The 23577-nt window shown below is 41.4% G+C and overlaps 1 protein-coding gene across 4 annotated transcripts; it reads right to left on the reverse strand.

Annotated features, from left to right (window-relative positions):
* Positions 1-1322: 1322 nt before the first annotated feature.
* Positions 1323-23340, reverse strand: LOC143038402 (uncharacterized). Of its 4 annotated transcripts, none has more exons than XM_076207545.1 (3): positions 23183-23340; positions 20288-20400; positions 1323-5120 (listed from the first exon to the last, which is right to left on the reverse strand). In XM_076207545.1, the coding sequence occupies exon 3, from the start codon at positions 4384-4386 to the stop codon at positions 3091-3093; it is 1296 nt and encodes a 431-aa protein (XP_076063660.1). In that variant the 5' UTR covers positions 4387-5120; positions 20288-20400; positions 23183-23340; the 3' UTR covers positions 1323-3090. The 4 variants fall into 4 exon arrangements, with proteins under 4 accessions (XP_076063660.1, XP_076063659.1, XP_076063661.1 ...); XM_076207544.1 differs by lacking the exon at positions 23183-23340 and adding an exon at positions 22782-22879; XM_076207546.1 differs by lacking the exons at positions 1323-5120; positions 23183-23340 and adding exons at positions 10174-12947; positions 22782-22879.
* Between the last annotated feature and the right edge of the window lie 237 nt (positions 23341-23577).

A 23577-nucleotide genomic window follows, 5' to 3' on the forward strand; every position in this document is an offset into this window, starting at 1 on the left:
TTTAATATGTTTCTATTCAAGGCTAATAGATATAATACAAGAAAGAGATGGATGGGCTGATTGTGCATTTCTGGACCTAAAAAAAGCTTTTGACAAAGTACCACATAAGAAGTTGCTTAAGAAATTAGAATATGAAGGAGGAATACAAGGTAAATTGCTAAATTGGATGGAAGACTTTTTGCAAGAAAGAAAAATGAGAGTAGTGATAAGAGATCAGCACTCAAAATGGAATGAAGTAATAAGCGGTGTCCCGCAGGGAACAGTTCTGGCCCCAATAATGTTTGCTATATATATTAATGATATGGATGAAGGAATTGAAAGCTATATGAGCTTCTTTGCAGATGATGCAAAACTACTGAAAAGAGTGAAAACTGAAGAAGATTGTGAATCACTACAGAGGGATCTAAATAAAGTACAAGAATGGAGTAGGAAGTGGGAGATGGAGTTCAATACAAAAAAGTGTAGTATAATGGAATTTGGAAAAAGCAAAAACAGAATAGCAGGATCATATAATTTGGGAGAAGAAGGAATAAAAAAAGTAGAAAATGAGAAGGACCTGGGAGTCATTGTTATGAATAATATGTCACCTGAGAAACATATAAATAAGATTTTTGGAGAAACTTATAATTTAATAAGAACAATCAAAGTGGCATTTACATACCTGGATGAAGAAATGGTGAGGAAAATCCTAATCACCCTGATAAGACCAAGATTGGAATATGCAGCAACGATATGGTCACCAAGTACAAAAAAATGTATAAAAAAACTTGAAAGGATACAAAGAGCAATTACAAAAACTGGCACCAACACTCTCAAAACTATCATATGAAGAGAGACTACAAAAACTTAAACTACAGACACTAGAGCAAAGAAGAGAGAGAGGAGATTTGATAGCTATTTACAGAATCATGAAAGGCATAGAAATTACTGATAGAGAGAATCTGATAAAATGGGATGACAGAAATACAAGAGGACACGGAAAGAAAATAAAAAAAGACAGCTATAGAAGAGATTTTAAAAAGAACAGCTTTCCTCACAGAGCAATAGACAGTTGGAACAAGTTAGATGAGAAAGTGGTGTGTGCAAAAACAATACATGAATTTAAAAATAGTTTAGATAAAATGAGATATGAAGACGGGACCCCACGAGCATAGCTCCCCTTCCCGTAAAATACAACTAGGTAAATACAACTAGGTAAATACACACAATAAAAATAAATTTAAAATTTCAATAAAGATTTCAAAACTAAAGTAAATTAAAATACTCATTATATTCCATTTTATTTTTTCCCAAAAATATACTACTATAACACAAGGCCAATCACAAGCATCACATGCACTGGGAGGGTTCCAAGAATTAAGTAAAAAGTGGACTTTTTTTCAAAGAATATAATTTGATTGTGCCTAATCTCTGGTACATATGACAAAAATATGAACTTGAGCTCATTTTTAATGAGACAAATTGCAGACAGTCTTATTCACGAGACAATTTCCCCTAGACTGATTGTTGAAGTGGGACAATAGGTGAAGTTGTTGACCATATGGGTTCCAAATCCCCATGGCCCTTCACTTCACTTGTTGTAGTGTATCAAAAGCTGTTCTGTTTTTAAATTTCCATACAATTTGTCTGAAGACGTAATACACAAAAGATCTCACCATCTATCATTTATTTCCCCCAATGGTTTTTCTTGCATATATATATATATATACATATACATACATCATTATATACCTAACAAAGGTGCTCATGCTTCCTACCCAAATAGAATACTGTTGTAGATCTGGAATACTAGTCTGTATGAAATATTATTTTACTAGTCCATGACATAAGGGTTTCACCTAAGACTGGGAGAAAACATAGGTTCTCTATGGTCTGGATGTGAAGCAAAACAAAATTTATTTTCTTCATATATTTACAGAGCACATGGGATTACCCTGCTTCTATTATACATTGGATTCTGACTTGCATATTACTATCTTAAAATTAGTATAGTCAACTATGTAACAATCCTTAAAAATCTCTTTCAAGAATTTCCATTATAAATGCTAAAACAATGTCATATTTATCATACTCCATAAACATTGTGTAGAAATAATAAATCTCCATCCCTAATTTTGTGAAAGCACCATGATTTTGAAGTGCATTCCATCCACTATTTAATCTTCTTAAGGTATTCACATCTAAGGAGATTAATGAACCAAGAAGTGAAAATTACATATTACAATGGATATATATATATTTTTTTCACTCTTAAGAATTGTGTAATAACAATAACAATTGCTCAAATATTAACCCCTTCCCTATATACTTGTTTTCTCAACTCTTCTTTTTCAGAGTTGGATGGGTATACTCGTCCAAATGCCGATTTACTTTCCAGAGCTTACATGTGTACTTATCAATATCTAAATTCTGTTAGCCTTACTTCGTTCAAGATGAGTCATCTTGTATGTCTGGCAACACGACACAGTTGTCTGTGTAGTGCTGCTTGCTCAATTCTTCAGTTGCTTCAAGACATTTGAGGAGCATATATGCTTGGCTTTTCACACTTCACCTAACATTTTGCTTTTATTTCTAGCATAATATTAGACTGCAATGAACACAAATAGTGATTCAAGTGATGATGACATGTCATATAGAAGCCTGGAGGAGTTTGACAGTTTAATGGCATCACATTAGGTGAAGACTGCAATAGTAAGTCAGAACTGATTGACTATGTCAATGTTGCCACTTACAGCTGCCATAAGTAACCTCACACAGCACCCTTCTGTGAGAAAGTCTTTCCTGCATGAGTCATCATATAAAATTTGAGATAAGTCTTCTGTATGAAACCTGCATCACATAGGTCAAACTTGAAAGGCTTCTCAACTGCATAGGTCCTCGTATGGTTTTTCAGAACACTCTTCTCTGAGAAAGTTGTACCACGCAGGCCATCCTAGATAGGCCCTTCCCTGTATGGGTATACATGTACCTTTTCACATCTCTTCTGTGAGAAAGCTGCACCACATATGTCAGTGGAAAGGTTTCTTTCCTGTGTGGGTCATCCTGTGCCTTTTGAGATTTCCCTTCTGTGTGAAAGCTGCATCACATAGGTCACACTGGAAAGGCTTCTCCCCCTGTGTGGGTAAGCACATGATTTTTCAGGGCAGTCTTATTTAAGAAAGCTGCACCACATGTGTCACAGTGGAAAGGCTTCTCTCCAGTGTGGGTCATCTTATGGGTTTTGAGAGAACCCTTCTGTGAGAAAGCTGTATCACATAGGTCACATTGGAAAGGTTTCTCCCCTGTGTGGGTCCTCATATGGCTTTTGAGATGACTCCTCTGTGCGAAAGCTATTTTGCAAAGGTCACAATTGAATGGTTTCTCTCCTGTGTGAATCATCTCATGGCTTTTCAGAATGCTCTTCTCTAAGAAAGCTGCATCACACAGGTCACACTGGAAAGGCCTTTCCCCTGTGTGGGTAAACATATGCTTCTTCAGAACACTCTTTCGTGAGAAAGCTGCATCACATATGCCACAATGGAAAGGTGTCTCTCCAGTGTGGGTCATCATATGGCCTTTGAGCGCACCCTTCTGTGAGAAAACTGCATCACATAGGTCACACTGGAAAGGTTTCTCCCCTGTGTGGGTCCTCATATGAGTTTGGAGAGGACTCTTCCGTGAGAAAGCTGTATCACACACATCACACTGGAAAGGCTTCTCTCCTGTGTGGGTCCTCATATGGATTTTCAGAACACTCTTCTCTACAAAATTTGCATCACACAGGTCACACTGGAAAGGTCTCTCTCCTGTGTGGGTGAACACATGCCTTTTCAGAACACTCTTCCGTGAGAAAGCTGCATCACATATGTCACAGTGGAAAGGCTTCTCTCCAGTGTGGGTCATCATATGGTGTTTGATATCAGTCTTCAGCAAGAAAGCTGCATTACATAGGTTGCACTGGAAAGGTTTCTCCCCTGTGTGGGTCCTCATATGGGTTTTAAGATTACCCTTCTGTGAGAAAGCTGTATTGCATACATCACATTGGAAAGGCCTCTCTCCTGTATGGGTCCTCATATGGCTTTTAAGAACACTTTTCTGTGAGAAACATGCATTGCATAAGTCACACTGTATAGGCTTTTTCCTTGTATTGGTAGTCACATGTTTTTTTAGATTATCCTTATGTGAAAAAGCTGCATCATATTCACATTTAAAAGGTGTCTCTCCTGTATGGGTCATCACATGACTTTGGACAGCCCTCTTCTCTGATAATGGTATATTGCATAGGTCATACTTGAACTGCTTCTCTCCTGTGTGGGTCACCATATGGCTTTTGAGATTACACTTATTGGTGAGTGATATATTGCAAAGGTGACACTGGAAAGTCTTCTCTACTTTATGGGTCATCATACAGTTTCTGGGACATTCTGGGAGAAAGCTGTGTGACAATGATCACATAGAAAATGCCTCTCCACTCTGTAGGTAATCAAACATTCTGAGATGATCCTTTCCTAAAAAAACTTTACTGCATAGGTTATACTATGAAAGTTTATCTCCTCTGTAGGTCGTGGCATACTCTTTTGAGATTATTCCTTTTCGAGGAAGCTTGCATCACAAAAGTCACACTAGAGAGGTTTCTTTCCTGTTTTATCACATCCACTTTGAAGTGTTTCACACTAGTCACACTGGAAAATTTGCTGTCTTGCATAGGTCACCACATAATTTGAGACTGCATTCAGGAGAGAAAACTGCTTTGTGGATTGCATTGGAAAAGTTTCTCTATGTGGATCATCACATGGATTTTGATCAAGCTAAACCACAAAGGTCACCTTGATAGGTCTCTCTTCTGTGTAGGCTATCCCCCTTTCATGATATGCTGCATTGCAAATGCTACACTAGAAATGTTTATCCCATGAATTTCATCATATATATTTCAAGTTGACCCTCTTGTAAGAAAGATGCAGCAAATTACACTAGACTTTTTCCTGTGAATCTTATTGCATGTATTTGAAATATTAGTTTACTAGTCCACAACACAAGAGCCTTGGCTGGGACAGGGAGGCAACATGAGGTGAAGGTCCCTATGGTTCTGATGTGGGGAATATTCCAAACCACACTTCGAGGTATGATTCAAAATTCCATTTCTGGAAAAAAAAGAAAAATATCCTAATCAATTTCTTCCAAAAAGACTTGACATTGATGAAAGGATGACAAGAATTAAAAGTGTTCTGAATTCCCTAATGATTTATCAAAGTTATGTGAAATCAAGAGGCACACAGCAGATACCCAAGAAGTCTACAGTGGCCCAACAGTGTCTGTCACTGATCAACCTGAACATTCATGTGATTTGTAATGTGGGAGATAGATTTGCATTCATGAGAAAATTCAGTCCTTAGTCATACCATATGCTGGTGGAAACTTTTTTTTTTTCCTATAAAGATGATCAAAGAGAATAGAGAAATGTTACTTCCTAATGAATAGCAGACAAAATGGTTCCAAATATATGAGTATATGCTTTTGAAAGACTTATTTAATACAAATGTACAATAATTATCTCAAATCATGGCAAGAGGAAAGAGAAAAGAGGGAGCGCTAAAAGTTCTAGCTGGAAAAAGATTATGAGTTGTTTTTCAGGGTTCTGTTTTTAGGTTACTTGCTGTCTTCTGTTCACGGAAAATATCAACAACACAAACCATGGACTGAAATCCATCATACCCAAACTTTCTGGTAACACCTCTTAAAGTAATATATCTCCACTGTTTGCCAATAAAGACAAGAATCATTTATAGAATATAATTTCTCACCTATAAAATTATTCAATCCAGAAGGGACCAATGATAACTCAATGGTAACTCTTAGTTATAGTTATGGTACTGATGGATAGCAGAGAGAACTGTCTCCCCCAGATGCCTATCTTCAAAAGCCACACCCCCTACCTCCATCTGGAGATGCAAACCCACTGTACTCGCACTCAGTCTCCAGAACTGGCTCAAGATCTCTTACAAATTTCAAATAGTCCTCCACCTTTACACGTAAAAGAGCTGACAACTGGTGACTACACCCTTCCTATTGTTTTCACCAACAACTAAAAGTTCCCCACCAATACAACAGACTGCAGTCCAAGGATTCTGCCCAGAGAGGTCTATGGGAGAGTCCAAGGACTGGTGTTAGCCACTGTGGAGCTGCAGGTTTCCAGTCAGTGAAACTCAAGGCAACATTATAATCAGTTTTCATTAAAATCCAGCAAACTTGTGTATTGGAAAGATAAACTAATCTAAACTTTTGAAAAACATCATAGAAATGCATCAAATAACCATCTATGCTCAAGAACGTTTCTCCAATACATATTGAACATGTTCCTAGCTGACTTAAGACACTTCAGAATTTGAAAATATCAAAAAGACTAAAGAATCATTCCTTCCCAAAATGTGCTATCAAGAACCAAAAACTGTGCTGACAAAGTTCTGGAAGTAGGGTGGCTACACAAATCCAAGAGGAAAAGTAAATTAAACAGTTACTGTATATTATCTACCTGTTTGGGTGTTTGCCATCAAGGTGAATAAGCCTAGCAGTATTCAGACTAAAATGACACTCCCAATTTCCCGTGCAATGTCATCACTGGCATTCATAGTGGGAAGTCATATATACATACATACATCAAAAAGCTTAAAGTAAGCTTAGGTGTTTTCAGCAACTATTTTGAAGTTATGCTATTTCATCATGTCATCTGTAGAGGTAAACCCTTTTGTGTTATGTTCTAGTTCTAGTGTGGGGAGATCACTTGTGAAGAGGTTGAATAATAGAGATGAGAGTATTGCTCCTTGGGAAGTTCTACCTCAGTCTATGGTTATTTGATTGTTTACGGACATCACCTGAGGAATTATCACCCCAGAACATTCACCTGAAGAATCATCACCCCAGGATAGTCCATCTCACAAACTGTTACCTCAACATAACCTTGAAGAATTGTCATGATAGACCACAGTGAATGGAAGATAAGGATGTGATGTAACCTATCCTAACCTGAATACTTGTTGTCATCAACTTACAACTGAAGAATCATCACCACAGGATGGCCCACATGAAAATTTTTTACCATGTCGAAGTCTGGGGTGACAATTCTTCTAGTGATCCATTATGAGTTACTCTGTTCTGTCTGTCAGCTAAGAAGTTTGTTAGCCATTTCTATTTTTGCATATCAAAGATCTATTTTTCCTATGGAATGGTTACATTAGGTAAGATTCTGTTAAATTTACCTAGTTATATTTTGCGGGAAGGGAAGCTACGCTCGTGGTGTCCCGCCTTTGTATCTCACAGTGTCTAGTTTGCTCTTAAATTCATGAATGGTTTTTGCACACACTACTTTTTCGTCCAGTTTGTTCCAAGTGTCCACCACTCTGTGGAAAACTGTTCTTCTTCAGATTTCTTCTATAACTATGTTTTTTTAGTTTCTTTCCATGTCCTTTTGTTTCTCTTGTCCCAGTTTAACAAGTCCTCTCTATCGAGTATTTCTGTGCCCTTCATGATTCTATAGATGGTCAGTAGGTTGCCTCTCTCTCTTCTTTGCTCCAGTCACATTGTATTTTGTTTACAAAAGTCACAGTAGGTTCAGTTTCTCATTTCTTAAATTCCTCCTCAATGTACTGGATACTACTAAACTTATATGGGATGTCTTTATCATTTCTGGTTGAGCAGTTCATACATTTTCCATAGATTCGGAGTTTAAAATTGTGACTTTTCACCAAGCTAACTCATGAGGCTCCAAGAAGTGTAAAAGAATGGAAATTATAATTAGGGACCTTCATGTTTTTATAAAAAGAACAAAATGGTTACAAGGAATCTTTATGATTAAATATTATACCTTAAACTATTATTGTAGGTAATATAAAAGTTCGTTGTGTGCAAATAGATGCTCTAAGAACAGCATACTTATGGGAAATATAAAGGTAAAGCAAAAATTTAAGGCTACGAACACTATTTCAACACTAGTTCATTAGTGTATTATGTGGCACTGTGGCTGGAACTTTTTTACTACTTGTCATATGTACACAATTGTACATGGTCATGCACCTTAATACCAATACAATCTAGTCCACATACATTCTGCAGTTCAGTCAGGGTAAAGGCCCTCTACTTTGTATACTGCGTTGTAACCGTGGTACACTGGTTGCTTCCTTTGGAGGACCCTATTTACCTATATATCATGTTATTATCGGGTTATGATGCCTTATATACTCTTATAGTTGTTTCTGATTGATACATATGTATTTATATATAAAAAATAAAAAAAAATCAACTTGTAAATATATAGTAAACATAATTGTGATCGATTGCCTACTTTGCAACCAGGTGCACAGGACCAGAATTGATTACAATTTTGTAAACTACATATTCATAAGTTGATATATTTAGAAGGTTAACACATATTCAGCATTCCGAAACAATGGTAAAAGTATATGAGCCGTAATATATTTTATACTAACATAATAAGTAAATGGCCCCCCCCCCAACGAAACACCAGATATACAAGGGTTTTTGCATAGTTACGAAGTAGGCAATCGATTATATTGTATTTACTACATATTTACAAGTTGACTTTTTACAAAAATAAATGTTGTGGCGGGGCAACGTATGATTTACTTTACCTTCGTTTTTTCCTCTTCTTCGTAGCTCAACCCAATGACAAAGTCTTAGACTTAGTCTCTCTTTCACTAGTAACGCCTATCAGTCCTACCTTAGCTTATTATTCTCTGTATTTACTCGCACCATATTCATACCATAGTAAAGACATAACGTATCAATTATGAACAACAATAAGAATATATAAAGCATTATGCATCTGTTAATAACCTGATAGATGGCAGAGTTGGGCACCAGTCTGTTAACCCATTAATATAAGCATTATGCATCTGTTAATAACCTGATAGATGGCAGAGTTGGGCACCAGTCTGTTAACCCATTAATATAAGCATTATGCATCTATTAATAACCTGATAGATGGCAGAGTTGGGCACCAGTCTGTTAACCCGTTAATTAACAAAGCTAAAATTTTATCAACGGATTAAATCTTAAGTAGTTTAAAAATCATTAACGGACTAATTAGCTGTTAAATTGGCTATTTCTATTACTATAGTCCGTTAACTTTATACATAAAATTTCCCTTATTTTCAGATTTTCAGGGCTGATTCTTATGAAAATGTGACAATATAATTGAATAAGTCATTGTAACGATTCCCATCCAAATAAGTATCATTTTAGTGGGGGGGGGGGGGGGAATCTGCTTCACGGAAAACGAAGAGTATATATATCTGTCAGAGCCCATAATACATTTCCTTTTTGCTGACATAAGCTCACCAACAGTATATACAGTAGGTCTGACGTACGGTAACTAGGGTAATAGGGGGATGGTGGGAGTTTTGCCCGACTGCATACTTGTTTTATTGCGGTTTGCGTTTTTGCAAATATATGCATGAGATGACCCATCTATGTATAAAATCTCCTGTTATGTTTGAGTTGTTAGCTTTGTGATCAAGATCTTGCTGGTCGAAACATGTAAGCATTAAAATTCTCCCATTACTCCTCTTCTGCTTCCTCCACCTTCAGTCTTATATATACATATATCCAGTATGAAGGAGTGATTGTGTCGACAGCACTGTATGGGTCAGAAACATGGAACACAATGAGGGGAAGAGTTTAAATGTGTTTCAGATGAAATGCCTGAGCACAGAAAGGGTTACTAGGCTGGATAGTGAGAAACAAGGAGGTGAGGAGGAGAGTGGGGGTGGAAAGCATCATTGCTATGGATGTGCTGTGCCTTGCTACATTGCTTCTGACCCAGGGCAGTGGGTCAGATGCAGGGATGACCTGTCATCCAGGACAAGACCCAAGAAGAGGGAGGGAGGGAGGGGTGATGAATGGAAGTGGAGTATGTGGGGGTGAAATGGGTGGGAGTGGATTTATGCCTTTGACTTTGGCTACCTCCCTTGTAGGAGAGAAAGGGCTGTTGGTATATGTATTACACACCTGACAAATAAAGGTGCTCATGTTTCCTATCCAAGTAGAATATGGCTGGCTGTAGATCTGGAATACTATTCTATATGAAATCTTTCACTGGTCCATGACATAAGGGTTTCACCTAAGACTGGGAGACAACATTAGGTGAAAATCTCTGTGGTCTGGATGTGGAGCAAAACAAAATTTATTTTCTTCATATATTTACTGAGCACATGGGATTACCCTGCTTCTATTATACAATGGATTCTCACTTGCATATTAGTATCTCAAAATTAGTATTCATAATCAATAACAATCCTTAAAAATATCTTTCAAAATTTTCCATTATAAATACTAAAACAATGTCATATCTACTATCATACCCCATGAGCAATGTGTAGAAATAAACAAATCTCCATCTCTAATTGTTTTGTAAAAGCAAGATGAGTTTGAAGTCCATTTCATCCACTGTTTAACCTTAAGGTAATCACATCTTAGCAGATTAATGTAATGAACTAAGAAGTGAAAATTACATATTACAATGGAAATATATTTACTTTCACTCTTTAGAATTGTGTAATAACAAAGGATTACAAAGATTACAAAAGGCGGAGTATGCCGACAGGAGACCTTTTGGTCCATATCGAAGTCAGATGTGAAAAAATCATAATAATCATAATAACAATAACAATTACTCAAATGTAGGAGTAATTTCATATCAACCCCTTCCCCAGCAACAAGTATACTCATTTTCTCACCTCAGTTCTTTTTCAGAGTTGGATGGTTATACTCATCCAAATGCTGGAGCTCACATGTTTACTCATCAATATTTAAATTATGTAAGCTTTTCTTCATTCAAGATGAGTCATCTTGTATGCCTGGCAGCACAACACAGCTGCCTGTGTAGTGCTGCTTGGTGTTTATTTCTCCAGTTGCTTCAAGGCATTTGAAGAGAGTACATGCTTGGCCTTTCAACCTTCACCTTACTACATTTTGCTTTTATTTCTAGCATACTATTAGACTACAATGAACATGAATAATGATCCAAATGATGATGATGATGATGATGATGATGGAGTGTTAGGCCATAAAATTTTGTGTTAAATTTGAGAAAAGCAAACAAGAAGCTTGTGGAATGTTAGAGGAGGCCTATGGGGATGAACTGTTGAGTAAAGCATACTATTAGACTACAATGAACACAAATAGTGATCCAAGTGATGATGATGATGATGTGTCATATTAGGTATGTTCAATAAGTAATGAGATGATTTCAGGAGAGACATTAAATAGCATTTGACAAAAAAACTACTTCACTGTGAAATACTCATATTGTCTATAAAATGCCTAATTGGCCCGTACGTATTTAGGTCTGAGTGCAGCAGTGTACATTGTGGAACCAGTTTGATCCAGTTTTTTGGTATGTCAACGCTTGACAAGATGCAGGGAAACATGGAGCAACATTAGGCCATCAAATTTTGTGTTAAATTGGAGAAAAGCAAACAAGAAGCTTATGGAATGTGAAAAACCTGTATTGCATAGATCACAGTGAAAAGGCTTCTCTCCTGTGTGGGTCATCACATGGCTTTTGAGAGTTCCCTTCTGTGAGAAAGCTGTACCACATATGTCAGAGGAAAGGTTTCTCTTCTGTGTGGGTCATCACTTGCTTTTGAGATTTCCCTTCTGTGAGAAAGCTGCATCACACTGGAGAGGCCTCTACCCTGTATGAATAAACACATGCCTTTTCAGAGCACTCTTTTGTGAGAAAGCTGCACAACATACATCACAGTGGAAAGGCTTCTCTCCAGTGTGGGTCATCATATGGTTTTTGAGTGAAGCCTTCTGTGAGAAAGCTGTATCACATAGGTCACAATGGAAAGGTTTCTCCCCTGTGTGGGTCCTCATATGGGTTTTGAGATGACTCTTCTGTGAGAATGCTATATTGCATAGGTCACACTGGAAAGGCTTCTCTCCTGTGTGAGTCATCTCATGTCTTTTCAGAATGCTCTTCACTAAGAAGGCTGCATCACACAAGCCACACTGGAAAGGTCTCTCTCCGGTGTGGGTAAACATATGCTTCTTCAGAACACTCTTTTGTGAGAAAGCTGCACCACATATGTCACAGTGGAAAGGCTTCTCTCCAGTGTGGGTCATCATATGGCCTTTGAGAGCACCCTTCTGTGAGAAAGCTGCATCACATAGATCACACTGGAAAGGTTTCTCCCCTGTGTGGGTCCTCATATGGATTTGGAGAAGACCCTTCCGTGAGAAAGCTGTATCACACACATCACACTGGAAAGGCTTCTCTCCTGTGTGGGTCCTCATATGGATTTTCAGAACACACTTTTCTACAAAATTTGCATCACACAGGTCACACTGGAAAGGTCTCTCTCCTGTGTGGGTAAACTTATGCCTTTTCAGAACACTCTTCCGTGAGAAAGCTGCATCACATATGTCACAGTGGAAAGGCTTCTCTCCAGTGTGGGTCATCATATGATGTTTGATTTCAGTCTTCAGTGAGAAAGCTGCATCACATAGATCACACTGGAAAGGTTTCTCCCCTGTGTGGGTCCTCATATGAGTTTGGAGAGAACCCTTCTGTGAGAAAACTGTATCACACACATCACACTGGAAAGGCTTCTCTCCTGTGTGGGTCCTCATATGGATTTTCAGAACACTCTTCTCTACAAAATTTGCATCACACAGGTCACACTGGAAAGGTCTCTCTCCTGTGTGGGTAAACAGATGCCTTTTCAGAACACTCTTTCGTGAGAAAGCTGCATCACATATGTCACAGTGGAAAGGCTTCTCTCCAGTGTGGGACATCATATGGTGTTTGATATCAGTCTTCAGTGAGAAAGCTGCATCACATAGGTCACACTGAAAAGGTTTCTCCCCTGTGTGGGTCCTCATATGGGTTTTGAGATGACCCTTCTGCGAGAAAGGTGTACTGCATACCTCACATTGGAAAGGCTTCTCTCCTGTATGGGTCATAATATGGCTTTTGAGAACACTTTTCTTTGAGAAACATGCACTGCATATGTCACACTGTATAGGCTTTTTCCTTGCATTGGTAGTCACATGTCTTTTTAGATTATACTTATGTGAAAAAGCTGCATCGCATTCACTTTCAAAAGGTGTCTCTCCGGTATGGGTTATCACATGACTTTGGACAGCACCCTTCTCTGATAACAGTGCATTGCATAGGTCATACTTGCACTGCTTCTCTCCTGTGTGGGTCACAATATGGCTTTTGAGATTACACTTATTGGTGAACAATACACTGCAGAGGTCACACTGGAAAGGTTTCTCTCCTGTATGGGTCATCATTCAGTTTCCGAGTTTATCATACCAGGAGAAAGCTGTGTCATAATGACCACACAGAAAAGGCCTCTCCACTGTGTGGGTCATCAAATGCTCTTTGAGATAATCCTTCCTATGAAAACTGCATTGCACAGGTCATACTAGGAAGGTTTTTCTCCTCTAGGTCATGGCATACTCTTTTGAGATTATCCCTTTTTGAGGAAGCTTGCATCACAAAGTCATGATAATAAGGCTTCCCTCCTGATTCATCACAAGCACTTTGAAATGTTTCTTTTATTAAAAAAATTATTGCACTAGTCACACTGGAAAATTAGCTGTCCTGTGTGGGTCATCACATAATTTGAGACTGCTTTTGTGAGAGAAAACTATTTTGTGGATTACAGTGGAAAATTTTCTCCTATGTGGATCATCACATGGCTTTTGATAAAGCTAAACCACAGAAGTCACACTGGTAGGTCTCTTCTGTGTAAGTCATCCTATTGTGGCAAAATTGCATGTATGAATGTTGCATAGTGTGCCTGGATGGTTGGTATGCGTGTAAGTGATGCGTGATGTCGGAGAGTCGAAGCATAAGCAAGGGGGTATGTAGCGGGGGTGTGTGTGGGGGGATGCCGGGGGTGGTCCCGGCATCGCCTGCCATACCCTCGCATAGAGAGAGTAAGCCTAGTATTGGTGTTGAACACACGTGTAAAATCCTCATGTTCGCTAAGCAGAATAAACAAGAGAAGACTGAACTCCTGCCTTTCCCTGATCCGGACAATTGTAGGCGTGAACTTGTCTTTAACTCGTGATTCCATGATCACGGCCCACGAGAAAGAGAAAAAAGGTGAGTTAATGTACATGCGGGTACGTAACAAATGGTGTCAGGAGTGGGATCAAGTTGAAGTGATAAGTGATTTGATATTGAAGTGATAAGTGACTCAAGTGATCATGGATGTCACCGGTGATAATAAAGACATAGAAATTGTGGGTAAAGACATAGAAATTGAGGGAAAGCAGGAGTCGAGTGTCATGGCGTCGATTGAATGTGAGGACACGGTGTTGCACCGAGAGGCTACAGAACAGGTATCTCCTCAGTCAGTGTTGCTCTTGGCACAACGCTCAGTGGCCGAGATGTTGAAATTGCAACAACAGGTCATGGCAGATATGCTTGCAATCCAAATGGATCAACAAAAACAGGTCATGACTGAAGTGAAAGAGGAACGGAGGGCTATAATGGGGGAGAACATGGGATCGTTAGAAACACGTGCTAACCAGTATACTGACGACGTGTATCACCGTGTGAAGGAGGAGATTAAGGAAGAGGTAGTGGCAATGAAGGAAGAGGTTAAGGAGGAAGTGGTGGCAGTGAAAGAAGAGGTTAAAGAGGAGATGAAAGCAATAGAAGGGAGGTACCGTGAGCACATGCAGACGTGTCTTGACAGGGTGTCGACACTGGAGGCGGTTTTGGTGAGACAGGAGATTGCAGCAAATCTCGATACCGTGACGTGGGGCAATGTTGGAGAGCGTCGCGTAGTGAGCTCAATCACCCCACCACCTTCACCTCCACCCTCACCTCCTCGTAGCCTCTCGCCGCCACCGGCGTCTGTACGGCAGAGGAACGACTCTTGCCACGTGAACCCAGGGGACGACCTCACAGGGAGACGTCTGGGGAGTCGTTCAGTTGAACTGCAACCCCGGGGGGCCTGTGGAGGTGAAGTCACGCGGTACAAGAAAGAGAGGAAGGTGATTGAATATGACGGGAAGGTGTCTTGGGACGCGTACCAGGCACAGTACGATGTGGTTGCAGCTCGTCATAGGTGGTCACAGGAAGAGAAGGCCTTTCAGTTGGTGAGTGTGCTGAAAGGGCAGGCGTTGGAAGTACTGGAGCACTTAATCACCGCTCAACTGCGATGTTACGACAGTGTGGCTGGGGCTCTCCGGCGTCGTTTCGGCAGGAGGCGGCAACCGGAGGTGTTCCGGGCTCAACTGAAGACGAGGAGGCGAGGGAAGGACGAGGCCCTTCCCATACTAGCGCAGGACGTGGAAGCGTTAGTGAGGGGCGCTTACCCCATGGCCACGGAGGACACCGTGGATATGTTGGCCAAGGACTGCTTCGTGGACGCTCTTCACGATAGGCAGTTACAAATCCACGTTAAGCAGGCTGCGCCCAAGAACGTGAGGGAGGCTTTGGCAAGGGCAGCGGAGTTTGAAGCCTTTATCATGAGCGTCAGCCCTGCTGCTCCCCCTCCCAGCGACGCGTGGAAGCGTCGTCCGAGCCGTGCTTGGGCCAGGCGGGCGCAGGCAAGTAGCAAAACATCTCAACTTGGTGGGAAGGTGAGCTCCAAGCCTTTCAAAGGGTCGTGCTTTAACTGTGGTCAGGTAGGTCACAAAAAGCACGACTGCAAGAGGAGGGAACGGTCGCTAGAGGACGGAATGCGACCGGTGTTCGAGCCCTGCTGCTGGAATTGTGGAATACGAGGACACAGTTCCCCTGAGTGCCGCCAGCCCAAGGGGGTGACGCCGTCGGCGGGAAACTTGAAGCAGCTGGGGACCGGGGCACCTTCCCAGCAGAGCACTCGGGCGCCCCAAGTCAACTAAGGTGTCGCCAGGTGGCGGCGTCCGACGCCATCAAGGTGACAGGGAATATCAATGGACGCCAAGTGGAGATGGTAGTGGATACGGGGGCAGAGAGGACCTTCGTACGAGAGGGAGTCCTACCAGAACGTGGTGTGAAGTGCGTGGGTCAGCAACTGTGCGGTGTTACAGGAGACTGTGTACCGGTGAAGGGACCGGTGTGGGTGAATCTGGCTGTAGGCAGGGTGACTGAACGCCTGCCTGTGCTTGTGGCGGAGATGGAAGATGAATGCCTGTTGGGGTTGGATTTCCTTAATCGCGTGGGGGCGTGTGTTGATCTCCAGGAGGGTAGGATGTCAGTGAGAGGCTATGAAGTGCCTTTGAATCCTAATGGAGAGCTCGCCACGAAGGATGAGGTAAGGGAACCCAGAGGGCAGAGATCTCCGGCCGTCAAGTCACCCAGCCAAGGTAAAGCACGGAAAGGAAGAGTGGCCCGCACCTTTGCTACTACGACCTTGCACCGCCCCGCATCCACCAATATCGCCACCGCTAATAGCAAGATGGAGTCACCGAAGGAGGAGAAGAAACAAAAGGACCTACCAGAGGGCCTGCCTGAGTATTTGGAAGACTTGGCGGAGAGGAGTATCACGCAGCTGACGGCTGAGCAGACGAGTAGAGTGAAGGCATTCCTTGCACAGTACCGTGACGTGTTCAGCAGTGGAGACATGGACTTGGGTCGCACGTCATTGGTTCAGCACAGCATCTATACCAGAGATAGTCCTCCCATCAAGCAGGCGCCTCGTCGGGTACCACCAGCAAAGAGAGAAGAAATGGAGAAGCTTGTCCGAGAGTTGGCAGCAACGGGAGTGATTGAGCGGTCAGACAGCCCGTGGTGCTCGCCGGTAGTCCTAGTGACGAAGAAGGACGGAAGCCGGAGATTCTGCGTAGATTACCGGGGCTTATCCTCTCCCCCGCATCGACGAGACGTTAGACGCTCTCAGTGGGGTCCAGTGGTTCTCCACGCTGGACTTGAAGTCAGGCTATCATCAAGTCGAGATGGCGCCTGAGGATAAAAAAAGACAGCATTCTCGATTGGGCAAGGCCTGTGGCACTGGAATGTGATGCCCTTTGGCCTCATGAACGCCCCTGGAGTCTTCGAGCGTCTCATGGAACGTGTACTCGACGGTATGCAATGGAAGGCGGCAGTCGTCTACCTAGACGACGTGCTGGTGTTTGGAAATAGCTTCGAGGAGGCTAGGCTCACAGAAGTGTTCAGCCGCATGAGGAAGGCTGACCTGAAGCTGAATCCAAAGAAGTGCACTCTATTCAAGTCAGAAGTGCCGTTCTTGGGACATGTCGTCGGAAGGGAAGGTGTGAAGACGGACTCACTCAAGGTCACCGCTGTGGAAGGATGGCCAGTCCCTCAGAATGTCTCGGAGCTGCGCAGTTTCCTGGGCTTGTGCACGTACTACCGGAGATTTGTGGCAGGGTTCGCCACTATTGCCGCCCCACTGCACCATCTGACGAGGAAGGAAGCAGTTTTCGAGTGGAGCGAGGAGTGCCAGCAAGCTTTCGTGGCACTGAAGCGAGCGTTGGTGGAAGCGCCAGTGCTTCCCTACCCACAAATGGGCTTGCCGTACATTGTGGACACGGACGCGAGCCAAGAGGGTGTGGGAGCCGTGCTGTCACAGCTTCGTGATGGAAAGGAGTATGTGGTGAGTTACTACAGTGCTAAGTTTAACAAGGCGGAAAGGAACTACTGCGTCACACGGAAGGAGTTGGCAGCGGTGATGAAAGCACTCGCTCACTTCCATCACTACCTGTATGGTACGCGCCTCACCATTCGAACGGATCATGCCGCCTTGAGATGGTTGAAGACGATGAAGGAACCGGAAGGACAGCTGGCCAGGTGGATTGGAAAACTGGAGCAGTACAACTATGAGATCGAGCACCGACCTGGCCGGGTGCATAACAACGCCGACAGCTTAAGTCGCCGTCCCTGCCCACCCGAGTGTGTGCATTGCTCACGGCGAGAGTCTGAGGTGGCTGTGCGGAAATTAACCGTCGCTCACAGCACCACCGAGGCAGACGAGAAGTGGAAGAGGGACCAACGAGAGGACTCTGACCTGTCTCTGGTGATTGGGTGGTTGGAGGCCAGCAGCGAAAGAGACAGTGTCCTGCTACCAAGTGCCTTGTTGACCAGTGGGAGGTACTGAGTCTGCGAGGAGGAATCCTACACCGGCGTTGGACGCACGCACGAACAGGAGAGGTAAGCTGGCTGGTAGTAGTGCCATGCTCTCGGCGACAGGAGCTGCTGAAAGAGATGCACGAGGGTAATACCAGCGGCCACCTGGGAGTGAAACGCACTCTCGAAAAGTTGAGGCAGCGAGTGTACTGGGTGGGCATGCGACTGGACGTGCAGGAGTGGTGCAAGACTTGTCGTGTGTGCGCCGCAAAGAGAGGCCCCGCCCACAAGACTCGTGCCTCCCTGCAGTTATACCACACCGGGGCGCCGATGGAACGCCTGGCTGTGGATATAGCCGGCCCTTTTCCGTGCACAGAGAGAGGAAACAAGTACTTGTGCGTGGTAATGGACTACTTCACGAAGTGGCCGGAAGTCTGTGCTCTACCTAACCACGAGGCAGAGACTGTAGCTCAGTTCCTTGTGGAGGAGGTGTTCGTGCGCTATGGAGTCCCAGGGGAACTGCACTCAGACCAAGGACGAGAGTTTGAGTCGCAGGTCTTTAAGGAATGCTGCAGTCTGCTTGGCATCAATAAGACTCGTACTTCTCCCCTGAGGCCCCAGAGTGATGGTATGGTGGAGAGGTTTAACGCGACGATTGTCCAGCAGCTGGCCAAGTACTGTCAGGAGGACCAGCGCGACTGGGATTTGTGGGTTCCGTACGTACTTATGGCCTATCGTTCAGCTGAGCATGAGGCCACGGGATTCACGCCAGCCAAGTTAATGTTTGGCAGGGAAATTCGTCTGCCAGTCGACCTCTCTACCGGTCGACCACCAGGAGCAGAACTTCCACATACGTACAGTGATTACGTGAGGACGATGCAGCGGCGCCTGGAGGAGGCTTCCCGCTGGGCGAGGCAGCATCTGCGAGTGTCAGGTCAGGCTATGTGGAGGCAGTACCAAGGTCGCGCCAGAAATGCAGAGCATCAGTCCGGCGATATGGTCTGGCTGCATAATCCACAGAGAAAGCCTGGCAAGTCACCGAAACTCCAGTCTGACTGGGAAGGACCATATAAAGTGACGGAAGTGATATCCGCAGTGAATTACCGACTAGAAATGCCTGGCAGAAAACGGGCGAGTAAAGTAGTGCATGTCGATCGGTTATGGAAACACCCAGGCGAGGGAGAATTTACCTGGGGTGAACGTGATGTAGGTTCGAGAGACAGTGACAGTGGTAGTAGTAGTTGTGATGATGGTGATCATAGTCCTGGTGTTGAAAGTGAATGTGAAAGTGATAGTGACACTGAAAGTGACGAAGGTGTAACACATGAAGACTTGGGGAAAGAAAGTGAAGATGGAGTAGAGAGAGACCAGAGACCTGGTCGACTTACCAGAAATAGGAAGCTACCAGCGTGGTTAACGGACTATGTGATTGACATTTGATGTTATTAATGTGTTAGGATATGCCATTTGATGTTATTTGATATTTGGATATGTCATTGTATGTGATTAAGTGTTCTTAGTATATGTAATGTTTTCCAAATGTAGAAGTGATGTTTTATTTCTTTTATACAGAATGTTTTGTTTTGTTCTTTTGTAAGTTTGTAGGTGAAAGCTGACGGGTCGTCAAACTTTGTAGAGGGGGATAATGTGGCGAAATTGCATGTATGAATGTTGCATAGTGTGCCTGGATGGTTGGTATGTGTGTAAGTGATGCGTGATGTCGGAGAGTCGAAGCATAAGCAAGGGGGTATGTAGCGGGGGTGTGTGTGGGGGGATGCCGGGGGTGGTCCCGGCATCGCCTGCCATACCCTCGCATAGAGAGAGTAAGCCTAGTATTGGTGTTGAACACACGTGTAAAATCCTCATGTTCGCTAAGCAGAATAAACAAGAGAAGACTGATCCGGACAATTGTAGGCATGAACTTGTCTTTAACTCGTGATTCCATGATCACTACCCACAAGAAAGAGAAAAAGGTGAGTTAATGTACATGCGAGTACGTAACACTATTATCATTTCATGAGATGCTGCACTGCAAATATCACACTGGGAATGCTTATCCTATGTATTTCATCATATATATTTTGAGGCGACTCTCTTGTGAGAAAGATGCTTCAAACAAATAACACTGGAAATGCTTATCCCATACATTTCATCATATGTTTGGATATGACCCTTTTGTAAGATACATCAAATTACACTGGAAAGGCTTTTTCCTGTATATTTTATTACACGTGTCTGAAAGCTCAGTTTACTAACCCACAACACAAGAGCCTTGGTTAAGACAGGGAGACAAGATGAGGTGAAGATCTCTATGGTTCTGTGGGGAATATTCCAAACTACACTTCCAGGTATGATTCAAAATTCCATTTCTGGAAAAAAGGAAAGAAAAATGAACCTAATCAATTTCTTCCAAAATGGCTTGATATAGATGAGAGGCTTACAAGAACTAGAAGTGTTCCAAATTCTTTAATGATTGATCAAAATTATGCAAAATCAAGGGACACACAGCAAAATAAATGGCTTTCTATTTGAAAACAAAAGAATTTCCTTTTTCCTACTTTCTCTAAGTAGAAAAATATTCACCCACACGAAGTCCAACATTTCATGCTTTACATTCCTTTGAAACTTTTTTCTTACAAAGGCGGCATTTCCTTTGTTTCCCTCCTTTAATTTGATCAAGAATGTGTCCTGTAGGAGAAAACCTAATTTCTGGTATCGCTTTTACAGAAAATACCTTTGGTCTTCAAAGATTTTTGGGAGCAGAATTTGAGGATAGTTGCAAAAAAGCTCTTGTAACTGACCTCTTGAAAGCTAATAATGTCAAACTATTTCCAGTTAATAAACAATGTATGATCTAAGATTAACAATTGCAATATCGACCAAATTTTTTAATAAAGGGAAGTCCACTCCTCCCATATATTAATTATAATTGGTAATAACAAATGGCTGGAGAACAAGTATTTCCTTTTTCTGTGTGGTTGACCATCTTTTAGCACTTTCAACTGGAGTTACATGGTGATTATTGCTTCCAATTGTGAAAATACTGTTGCCACTTAAAAAAAATCAAAACAAATAAATAAAATCTGTAGTCATAAGAACCATGACCTTCCTTTTTCATGACTATCATCTTTCAGAGGACATTTGGATGTTCTGTTCGAATGTATTGTACCTGTGATACTGGTTCCTAAAAGACTTCATTTGGACAAGCTGGTTGAAACTTGAAAAGAAATTGTCAACATAGATTTCATGACCATTTGGGTTCTCTAGATGACTGATCACAGAAAAAAAAACTTTTGTACCTAGGCTCTCATTATTCTTGGTAATTGAAGTGGACTTTATTTGCTTTCCTTGATATAGGTCTGCCTAAAAACAATGTCCACTAGTCACACAATACAGCATCCACTCTTTGAAACCAAATTTTATTGGCTTTCCTCTTATGAACAGCTTCAGAGGATTTCTTACGTAGTATCTTATGATTTGCTCTTCTAATGATAGTTCCTTTACAAATACCCGAAATTGTTTGAATGTCTCATACAAAGCTTCAGCTAGTGATACTCGCCACAACACAGCATCCATTGTTTGAAACCAAATCTTATTGCGTTGCCTCTTATGAACTGTTTCAGAGGATTTCTTCCATAGTATCTTATGATCTGCGTCTCTATTGATAGTTCCTTTGCAAATAGCCCAAACTGTTTGAATTTGTCATTGAAAGCATCAGCTAGTGTACGATACTCACCTTCCTACTCTTTCCACTACCTATCCTGTATATTCAGTAATGTGTCTGTTCTCTATGTGGAACTGCGCATATGCATATGCTTTAATGATCCAAATTTGGCCGGGAATTTCAAAATATTACATTCTTATACTTTTAGATCTGATTGTGCTCATTCATTTTTAAAATCCATTTCAGCTCAAAGGAATTTCTCATTGTCTTCCCTATTTTTCATATTAGGGGATGTGGTGGGAGGGTTGCCATTTAACTGAAACTGCTGCCCTTGCTTTAGATGTGCTATGTCTTGCTGCATTGCTTCTGACCCTGTCAACAGGCAAGAGCTAAGTTGAGAGAGAAACAAATGGGAGCGGAAAGGTGGGGTAAAAAAAATTTCACTTCATTGATTTTACACTTGCTACCCATTTTTTCTATGGGATGGTATTGTTAAATTAGGTTAGGTTAAAAGCTATTGGACAAAGTGTTTCTAATTAGATATTTGTGCTTGCTTGACTCTCGAATTTTACCACTTTGGCTGGTTACTTGCCTATACTATAAAAAGGAAAGAGGATCTTAGTATGTGTATATATTTATTTATATATATATTGCAACATATTACATTGTTTTCAATGTAATTCCTATCCCCTTCTACTCATTTTTTTCTTTATATTTAAATGTTATTTCTATTTTTTTTTTTTATTCTAGTCAGTTTAGGTGGGGTGAGTTTGTCAGGCTGTTTAAAGTATGGAAAATACAGGTAATACAAGGTTACTGTTAGGTTATGTCAGGTTTGGTGAGATTCTGTAGGTTTGGTTAAATTGTTAGATGAATGTAATACCTGCTTTGTGCAGCAATATTCAAGTCTATAATGAAAATTCTATGTCCACCTCACAGAACTATCACCGACAGATATCCTCCACTGCATCCTCCCGTTTCCAACCCATTAGATACTGATCAGGTCAAGTTTTATTTTGTTTTAGAGGATACAATTTCATTCCGTTTCCAATTTCTTAAATGCCTCCTGTACTGGATGCTACTAACCTTTTATTGGATGTCTTTATTATTATTTCTGTTTGAGCAGTTCATACATTTTTCTTAATTTCAGAGTTTACAATTGTGACTTTCCACCAGGCCATGTCCATGAGCCTCCAAAAAGTGTTAAGAAATAGAAATGTATTTATAGTGATTTTAATGTTTTGATAAACGGAATAAAATGTTTACAAGCAAACTATATGAATAAATATTATACTTTAAACTATCATTCTTAGTAATATAACACTTAGTTCATTACGTGTCAACATACATAAACTTAAAAGGGAAAAAATAACTCGATGGACATGCTTTTAATACTAGTTCATTACTGTATTATGTAGCACTGTGGCTGGAACTTTTTAACTACTTGTCATATGCACAAAGTTGTACATGGTTATGCACTTAAATACCTTTAACATAATCTAGTTCACGTACGCCCTGTTGAATGGGGTTTGAAAAGTCCTTTTTATCTGGTACATCGTGTGGTAAGCTGAAACAATGTACTTATTTGTCATATTACTATCATATGTATTATGCTTTATATACTCTTATTGTTGTTTCTGGTTGATATATATGTATTTACTTGGTAAAAATAAACTTATTATTAGGTATAATGTAGTAAACATAGGCTTGTTTCAGTGCTGAATATGTATTGACTTCCTAAACATTTCAAATTATATGTAGTAAACAAAATTGTGATCGATTGTGGCCTGTGGCTGGCTGCAAAGTAGGCAATCGATCAAAATTGTGTTTACTTCATATCTATAACAAAACACTCCCAGGTAGAAAAAAAAAAAAAAAAACG

The sequence above is a fragment of the Oratosquilla oratoria genome, chromosome 24 (assembly GCF_046742065.1).
Source record: "Oratosquilla oratoria isolate Oo_2021 chromosome 24, ASM4674206v1, whole genome shotgun sequence".
NCBI lineage: Eukaryota > Metazoa > Arthropoda > Malacostraca > Stomatopoda > Squillidae > Oratosquilla > Oratosquilla oratoria.